This window comes from Myxine glutinosa, chromosome 3, assembly GCF_964187855.1.
Source record: "Myxine glutinosa chromosome 3, kmMyxGlut1.1, whole genome shotgun sequence".
NCBI classification, from domain to species: Eukaryota; Metazoa; Chordata; class Myxini; order Myxiniformes; family Myxinidae; genus Myxine; species Myxine glutinosa.
Genome location: NC_136263.1, coordinates 137,101,736 through 137,111,886, shown reverse-complemented (window position 1 = coordinate 137,111,886; position 10,151 = coordinate 137,101,736). Strand labels below are relative to the sequence as shown.

General features: G+C 38.9%; 1 protein-coding gene across 3 annotated transcripts in view; it reads right to left on the bottom strand.

Annotated features, from left to right (window-relative positions):
• Positions 1-602: 602 nt before the first annotated feature.
• Positions 603-10,151, bottom strand: part of LOC137423182 (uncharacterized) — a 115,728-nt gene continuing 106,179 nt past the window's right edge. The window contains exons 20-22 of one of the 3 annotated variants that reach the window (XR_013622878.1): positions 3,365-4,790; positions 2,492-3,135; positions 603-2,322 (exon numbers count right to left, since the gene is read on the bottom strand). Coding sequence is in view for 1 of the 3 variants with exons in the window: in XM_068110067.2 (XP_067966168.2) it covers positions 4,674-4,790 (117 nt within the window). In the remaining 2 variants the exon portion in view is untranslated. Of the gene's footprint in view, positions 4,791-10,151 lie in introns of all 3 variants that reach the window. The other 2 variants (XR_013622879.1, XM_068110067.2) reach the window with 2 other exon arrangements.

The window sequence follows — 10,151 nt, the reverse complement described above, 5'->3', positions numbered from 1 at the left end:
TTTCCGAACTTTTTTTCAGTTTGTGTCCCTATTCACCTTGCTGTCCCTATTCACCCCATTTCAGGGTACAACGTTTTTAGGTTTTTCCAAGATGGCGCCTGTACCACATGACCTATGGAGTCATAATTATCACTAAAATTATACAGGAGGTGGCGCTTCTATGGCGAAAGTTTTTTATGAATCAGACCAACGGTTGCAGAGAAAACGAATTTTACAGGAATAAACCCGCAAAATGCTGGCGGAAGGGATATACATACGGATAGACAAAGGTGTTCCAGATTGGAATTGCTCTACGGGTTAAACCATAAAAAGGAATTGTACAAAAACATTTTCATTTTTCACATCGATAAATGCCCAAGTAAAGCAAGTGCGAACTATGCTTCACATTGTTTGATAATGTCACGAGACCCTCTTGATTGGTTGTGCAAAGCTGGAATCACTATGATTGGCTCCTGGCAAGTGACGTCAATACATCCTTACTTACTGTACCTGTTTCCCATTCTTAGAATTAAAAAAAAAAAAAAAATTGGGCTACAAACAACGCATCAAAAAGTAGACGGGGCCCATGGGCCTGCTAGTTACAAAATGAAGGCCGATACAAGTCTTGGTTTAATATTTAATTTCATATATCACATCAATCTATGCATTAAATTGCAAACCTCTGTATTCCATTTGAAGCTCAATAGTTTGCCAGATATTGAGGCTTCTTTGATTTTTGTGGAAGAATCGATCTTCACCAACTTCTAAAATGCTCCATTTGAATCTGACGATTCAGGTTGAAAGTCACTCTCTGCAGGACACCAAAACAATGGGCTGGCAGGTGAGCTTCGAGGTCGGTGTGCGCACTGGGTGTTGAGATGTTGAGCTTTGGTTTGCATCTTGATCCACCAAAGTCATCCTGGTGTTTCGTATGCAGGGCGAAGGGTCAATGTTTGTACCATCCATCGGATGGACGTTAAGCTGGAGGATTTGTCTCTTGGTGGAGAGAAAAATTAAAGGTGTGATCTCTCAATGTGATTTCCAATTTCAAAATATTTTAAATCCAAATTTAAGTGTTTCGGCGACTTTTTCAGCAAGTAGACTGCAGAGGGTCAATTTCCATGTTGGTTGCTCTTTATATATATCTCAGCTAAATGCTGTAGAGAAAGAAACACGAATGCATGCCAATAACATCATAACAGTATGATTGTTTATTGTTATAAGCTTATAAATGATGTGTTATATACAACCATTTCCCAACCATGAATTGACGATCGATTTAGTTGCATCTTACAACCGATTATATGTAATCCTAGAGTGACGGTGACCAGCAGACAAAATGCAACCGTACAACTTGCTACACAAAACTGTACAACTTGCTAAACAAAACTGTACAACTTGCTAAACAAAACTACAACTTGCAAAGCAAAACTGTACAACTTGCAAAACAAAACTGTACAACTTGCTAAACAAAACTACAACTTGCTAAACAAAACTGTACAACTTGCTAAACAAAACTGTACAACTTGCTAAACAAAACTGTACAACTTGCTAAACAAAACTGTACAACTTGCTACACAAAACTGTACAACTTGCTAAACAAAACTGTACAACTTGCTAAACAAAACTACAACTTGCAAAGCAAAACTGTACAACTTGCTAAACAAAACTGTACAACATGCTAAACAAAACTGTACAACATGCTAAACAAAACTACAACTTGCTACACAAAACTGTACAACTTGCTAAACAAAACTGTACAACATGCGAAACAAAACTGTACAACATGCTAAACAAAACTACAACTTGCAAAGCAAAACTGTACAACTTGCAAAACAAAACTGTACAACTTGCTAAACAAAACTGTACAACTTGCTAAACAAAACGACAACTTGCTAAACAAAACTGTACAACTTGCTAAACAAAACTGTACAATTTGCTAAACAAAACTGTACAACTTGCTAAACAAAACTGTACAACTTGCTAAACAAAACTGTACAACTTGCTACACAAAACTGTACAACATGCTAAACAAAACTGTACAACATGCTGAACAAAACTGTACAACTTGCTACACAAAACTGTACAACATGCTAAACAAAACTGTACAACTTGCTAAAGAAAACTGTACAACTTGCTAAACAAAACTGTACAACTTGCTAAACAAAACTGTACAACTTGCTACACAAAACTGTACAACATGCTAAACAAAACTGTACAACATGCTGAACAAAACTGTACAACTTGCTACACAAAACTGTACAACATGCTAAACAAAACTACACCATGCTAAACAAATCTGTGCAACATGCTAAACAAAACTGTTCAACATGCTAAACAAAACTGTTCAACATGCTAAACAAAACTGTACAACATGCTAAACAAAACTGCAACATGCTAAACAAAACTGCAACATGCTAAACAAAACTGTACAACATGCTAAACAAAACTGCAACATGCTAAACAAAACTTCAACATGCTAAACAAAACTGTACAACTTGCTAAGCAAAACTGTACAACTTGCTACACAAAACTGCACAACATGCTAAACAAAACTGTGCAACATGCTGAACAAAACTGTACAACTTGCTAAACAAAACTGTACAACTTGCTACACAAAACTGTACAACTTGCTAAACAAAACTGTACAACATGCTAAACAAAACTGTACAACATGCTAAACAAAACTACAACTTGCTAAGCAAAACTACAACTTGCTAAGCAAAACTGTACAACTTGCTACACAAAACTGTACAACATGCTAAACAAAACTGTACAACATGCTAAACAAAACTGTACAACATGCTAAACAAAACGGTACAACTTACTACACAAAACTGCACAACATGCTAAAAAAACTGTACAACATGCTAAACAAAACTGTTGAACATGCTAAACAAAACTGTACAACATGCTAAACAAAACTGTACAACATGCTAAACAAAACTGTACAACATGCTGAACAAAACTGTACAACTTGCTACACAAAACTGTACAACATGCTAAACAAAACTGTACAACTTGCTAAAGAAAACTGTACAACTTGCTAAACAAAACTGTACAACTTGCTAAACAAAACTGTACAACTTGCTACACAAAACTGTACAACATGCTAAACAAAACTGTACAACATGCTGAACAAAACTGTACAACTTGCTACACAAAACTGTACAACATGCTAAACAAAACTACACCATGCTAAACAAATCTGTGCAACATGCTAAACAAAACTGTTCAACATGCTAAACAAAACTGTTCAACATGCTAAACAAAACTGTACAACATGCTAAACAAAACTGCAACATGCTAAACAAAACTGCAACATGCTAAACAAAACTGTACAACATGCTAAACAAAACTGCAACATGCTAAACAAAACTTCAACATGCTAAACAAAACTGTACAACTTGCTAAGCAAAACTGTACAACTTGCTACACAAAACTGCACAACATGCTAAACAAAACTGTGCAACATGCTGAACAAAACTGTACAACTTGCTAAACAAAACTGTACAACTTGCTACACAAAACTGTACAACTTGCTAAACAAAACTGTACAACATGCTAAACAAAACTGTACAACATGCTAAACAAAACTACAACTTGCTAAGCAAAACTACAACTTGCTAAGCAAAACTGTACAACTTGCTACACAAAACTGTACAACATGCTAAACAAAACTGTACAACATGCTAAACAAAACTGTACAACATGCTAAACAAAACGGTACAACTTACTACACAAAACTGCACAACATGCTAAAAAAACTGTACAACATGCTAAACAAAACTGTTGAACATGCTAAACAAAACTGTACAACATGCTAAACAAAACTGTACAACATGCTAAACAAAACTGTACAACATGCTAAACAAAACTGTACAACTTGCTAAACAAAACTGTACAACTTGCTAAGCAGAGGGAACAGGCTGCATACTTTTGCTTGCTGCATGTTTGGTTTTTGAAGCACACTTGAGAGGTCACGTGACTCCTTCTACACTGAACTTACTGATCATGTTAATGTCATGTGCAGTACGATGCCACATCCACCAAGAGTTGTTTTTCACATCTGTTGACATATTTGACGATTGGACCTCACCATCTCACCAATTATATTGATATCCAGGGTACATCGGCAATCAATGATCATTTGCTTCAAACAAGCACATCATTCGCAGTATAAACTCCTCTATTGGAATTTCAATCTGATACGGTAGTTTGTTTCTATTGGGGTAGGAGATCCCACCATGGAATTCCGCAAACGTGCAAAAATGGGTGTTAAAGTATTTATATCATCATTCAATGTGACAGTGCTAAGATCGAAGCTGAGCAAAGAGGCAGACCGTACATGGATGTCATATTTGTCTCGAGTGTATGAGTATGCATTTTCTGTTTACTAACTTTCAACAGGGTAATTGTATTTGAAATTTGTTAGCAACCTCAGAGACAAACAATATGCGATTTATATGCTTTGAATGTGGTAAACATTTTCCTGCCGATCCATCCTGCAGTATTGCCGAAGATGGAGAACGTTTGCTCACAGTCTGAATACATCATGGAGGAAGCTTCTCTCTTCATTGAGGTGTCGTGCGATGCCACATCCACCAAGTCCATAAAACGTTTCATCGGACTACCGCACGTGATCTTTTCTGCTCCTCAAATTGGCACATCGTTCCTGAGGGTCTTCCGCACGTTCACACATTGACCTGGAATTTCAAAAGTGTGCTTTTCTTTATGCCGAACTGTCCACCGACCAGCAGCAGTGGAAACTTGCGATAGTGCTCCATCATAAACTCCACGCTGTCAAACTTCTGTGCGATGAAAGAGAAAGAGAAAAAGCTTGTCCAGATGCTGCAAAACCAATGAACATACTGTATGGGCATGGTACAGTAAATGCTATGAATTTCATTAATCACACTGCGACATGGTGCATCCAGAAGAATGAAGCTTATTGTAAATTAGGACAATTGTTACACGCAGGCCTTCTCAGAGGTTCAGAGATGCCCAGGCCACTTACAGATATTGAGGCCCGTGGCCATAATAAACGATAGCAATGCGACTGTGTCGCCAATATGCCTCCGCGTAGTCCCACAACGGGTAGAGGCCATCGTTCACTGTCCTTATAATAAAAAAGTTTTATTTTTTATTTTTTTAAATACAGAATCGAGGCTCGTGTAAGAGCTAACACATTGAACATGAAAACATGCACAGACACATAAAACATGTAATGAAGGGAGCGGGAGACAAGAGGGGGAGAGAGGGAAGTACACAAACAACAACAGAAGAGAACAGGGACGTCGGTAGATCTGTGGAAGGAGGGAGTGGCTGGGGGAGGAGGGAGCGGTACACGGTACAAAGCAAATGAACACTTCTATGAATTTCAGGAAAGAAGTTGGGGGTTTAAAGAGGCGGATTTGGGGTGATTTAACAGGGGTAGAAAAGATCAAGGTTTTGGATGGGGGATGATAAGTGATGGTGGTGAACAGCTGTTTTAAAGACCTGGGCGGAGGAGAGGGATTGAGAGTGTGGGAGTATTTCCAGAGGTGGGAGAGAAGAGGAATGAAGGAAAGAGGTGAGCAGAGAGTCTTGATTTTGGCAGTTTCACCAGAAGAGGGTTGCAGGCAGATCTTGTGCGACCTGCAGGAATGTTTGGGGGACAGAAACAGACAGAGCAGGTGGAGCAAGGCCGAAGAGGAGTCGGTCGAAGACAGAAAAACCACCTACCTGCCTGCGGTGAGAGAGAGAGAGGCTCTCAGAATCAGCTTCATCGCGGGAGATTCCAATGATTCTGAAAGCTTTGGTTTCAACCGTGTGAAGCCGAGCTAGGTGTGAGGCAGGAGCACCAGCCCAGAGGGGAGAGCAGTATTCCATTGAGCTGCGGATGAAAGCCTTGTATGTGGTGAGGTGCTCAGGTGTGCCAAGGAAGGACTTCGCACGACGGAGAATGCCCAGTCGGCGACTGGCTTTGGAGGCCAGCTTGGAAATGTGGTTTTCCCAGGAAAGATCATGGCAGATAGTGAGACCCAAAAGCTTGAGTGACAGAACTTCTTCAAGAGGATTGTTCAGAAAGTAGATGGAAGGGTTGTCCAGATGGTCTTTCTGGAGAGACAAAGTGAGAGTGTGACATTTGTCAGGATTGAAAGACATGTTCCACTTGTTTGTCTAGTTTGTGATATTGTCCAGGTCTGCAGAGAGTGAAGAGGCTGCTGCCTGCCGATATGCGCATTGGGATATGGAGCAGCAGAGATTGGAGTCATCAAAAAAGAGAGAGAGGATTTTCCAGAGAGTCGGAAAGATCATTAATGAAGACCAGAAAAAGCACAGGGCCCAGAACACTACCTTGGGGAACTCCAGCCAGAACAGGAAGGGGAGACGAGAGAATTCCATTCAGGGCCACACGTTGACTGTGACCAGAAAGGAAGTCTGCAAGCCATGTGTGGAGATTTCCATGGATACCATAGGAGGAGAGTTTGGTGAGCAGAGCTGGGTGCCAGACCGTATCGAAGGCACGTGATATGTCAAGTGAGACAGCTCTGATTTCCTGTTTGGCATTGAGCACCTCCATCCATTGTTGAGACAGCAGAAGCAGCATGTCCAGAGTAGAATGACCAGGTCTGAAACCAAATTGATGATCCGAGATCAAGCTATTTGAGAAGAGGAAGGATTTGATGTTAGAAGCGATGATCGATTCCATGACATTGCTGATTATTGGGAGCAGGTTGTAGTTGCAAGATTCTGTTTTTGCACATTTCTTGTGTAAAACGGTAGTGTTGGCTGCCCTTTAGCTGATTAAAATCCCTTCAGCTGTTTTCAAGTATCACATTTTCACCAGCCTTGACAGGCTTCACATCAATTGGTGAAGCGGTTTCAGAGAAGGGATCTTTTTTTAAATATCGGCTTTCAAACTAATATGACTGCCACACCATGTGACATATGACCTTTAAAAATGTACACTCTGCATATGTATGGGTAGGAGATCACGTTTGGGAAGTTTTGTGTTGATCGGATAAGGTTCGTTTTTCTATGCAATATGGCTGCCAATCCACTTGACCTACGATGTCATCATTTTCAAAATATATGCAACAATGGTCTTAGATGATATTTGTAAAATTTCGCATTGATAGGTTAAGCGGTTTCAGAGATATAATAATTTAATATTTCCCTTCAATCCAATATGACTGCCACACTATGTGAGCAATGACGTTTTCATGATCATCTTTTAATCACCATGCCAAACAATGGCACATGTAAAGTTTTGAGTCAATCGATTTGGTGGTTTGGGAGAAAGTATTTTTTAAGCTTTTAGATTAAATCCAATATGGCTGCCAAACTATAAATTTAATATGTCAACACAAATGGGTCAACAATCATCTGCATGAAATTTCAGATTTTTAGGATAAGGAATTTGATTTAAACGATTTTGGCTGGTATACCACTTCACTTATGATGTCATCATTATCATGCTTTAGTTCACCATTGGGAGTACTTGGCAATGTGTCAAATGTCAAATTTTTCCATTCAGCGGTTTCCGAGAAATAATGTTTTAATTATTTGTGGTCATTCCAAGATGGTTGCCACACCACGTGACCTATGACGTTACAATTATGATGAAAACATTCTGCATTGGTGTCACGACTACCTCGAAAGTTTCGCATCAATTGGACATGTGGTTGCTGAGAAAAAAGAGGTTTAGCCCGCACGGACGTATGGAAGGACGGACAACCCGAAAACATAATGCCTCCGGCCACCTTTGGGGGCGGAGGCGTAAAAATTAAAAATACCATCATTAGGTCAAAAATAGAGTGAACTATAACGTTCCTCAGTAGAAAGCATACATCCGCCTGGTTGGCCATATCACTCACCTTTGGTGGCGGAGGTAAATATACTTTGAACATTTCTATTACCTCCGCCATCGTAGGTGGATGGAAGTTGTTTTTACACCCCTGTCTATTTGTCTGTGTGTCTGTTTGACTGTGAACAAGATATTTCAAAAAGATGTGGACGGATTCGGACTATATTTGGCAGAGAGATAGTGTATGTGACAAGGACGAAATGATTAGATTTTGGTGAAGATCCGGATTCGGATCCGGCTAGTAGAATTTTTTAAAGTGAATCTTCATCATTGGGAGATAGGGCCAAAAACGATACAAAGCAGGATATCTCAAAAAGTTGTGGACAGATTCGGACCAAATTTGGCAGAGAGGTTGTGTGTGTGGACAAGGACGAAATTATTAGGATCGGACTAGTCGAATATTTTAAGTGATTCTTCACCATTGGGAGATTGGGCCAGAAACGATACGAAGCAGGATATCTCAAAAAGTTGTGGATGGATGATTTTGATTAAATGTGATTCTGCATTGTGATTTTCTGGTCTTCTCTGGGATACAAAACGTAAACTGTCCACCTGGCGGAGGTATGCTCTCCACTGAGTGCTGTTCTGATTTAATCTGTATGACTTGTACTTTTCAAATGACAGCCAATTGGAACTTAAATAGCCTTGGTTAAAAACGCACAATTGGCCCGATCACCCGAGATCATCACGACTTATGACTTAATTAAATTAGACATTCGAAATCTGTTTGTTGTCAGACAATCGTAATGAGCTCTCCAAACAACTATATAGGTTTTACGAATCAAAATAGCTTGTTTTAAACTATAGGATGTATATTTTGAGTGTATATTTGGTGGGTGAATATTTGGAGGTATATATTTAGTAAATTTAGCTAAGTGGTAACCTTTTTTCTACAAACTGTTTTTCACCCTCGAGAATGCTGTTGTTATATGAGCAGTAAAATTATCTTTAAATTAATGTATACGGTGTCTTTGTAAAATTTTTGGTTTTTGAAGCGCATTCGCTTCGTAGGTGGATTACCAGTTCCAGTTCCTGGTAATTACTAGTTTGTCGTAAAAAGGCGAAAAACAGGGTTGGCGGCAGGAAGGGCATCCGGCCGTAAAACATTGCTTCAAAAAGGGGACCAAAAAACAACAACAACCACGGTACCCGAAAAAGGCCAACCCCCACTTTGCGGGGAAAAATGGCCTCTAAAGGTGGTTTTTTATATATTTTTTTTATTCGAGAGGTCACATGTCTCCTTCTACACTGAACTTACTGATCATGATAATGTCTTAATTAAGAGTTGTTTTTCACATCTCTTGACATATTTGACGATTGGACCTCACCATCTCACCAATTATATTGATATCCAGGTTGAAATGTGAAAATAATTGGGCTTTTTATAAAGCTTTGTATATATGGATCAACCCTCGGAGATCATGGTGGCAGGTGGTGGCTCGGGTGTTTATAAGTTATGAATTATGAGAACATAACTGTTTTAAACCACCCATTTAGGTGCATCATGGTAAAAAATGTTATCCTATAAAGTTTCGTGCCAATTAACCTTGGGAGCTCAGAGGATTAGGTTCACAAACAAACAAACATTTCACTTTTATACATATATATATATAATTATATAAATATAAAGCTCTTCCTCACCACTGACTGACTGATGATAATGATAATGTTCGGTACCTTCTGGGTGTTGTAGAAAGCTGAAATTTGGTATGCCGACGGACATCGAAGCCGGTACACAGGGAAAACTCACAGAACCGTCAAAAAGCGTCCGTAAATGAAACTTCATGCAAAAAGCCATAAATACGTCCATAAAATACATTTTTAAGAACCTCATTCAATATCCAGCATTTGAAAGTTGTAATTTCTATAAATGTGAACTGTGAAGTAAATAATGTCTGCAAATGAAAAAAGAAAACATGTTCATAAATAAAAATTTACATAAAAAACGTAACGCGTCTGTAAAAGAACAACCTCAATCAATATCCATCATTTGAAAATAGTAATTGATATGTAACTGTAACTGTGAAATAAAAAATCTCAATGAAAATTTACGTAAAAACCATAAACGTGTCCCTAAAATAAATAGATAAACGTAAATGATATATCTCGCAGCAGGTCGGTGATGCTTGCCGATAATCATAAAGCTTCTATTTATTATGTACCGACGTAAGAAGCACGGTTTGTTATTGGTTACAATGTGTGAGCATACCTCACTGGTATATATATATATATATTCGTGTGTGTGTGTGTGTGTGTGTGTGTGTGTGTGTGTGTGTGTGTGTGAAAACACGTACACACACATTAAAATACAACTTCCGAC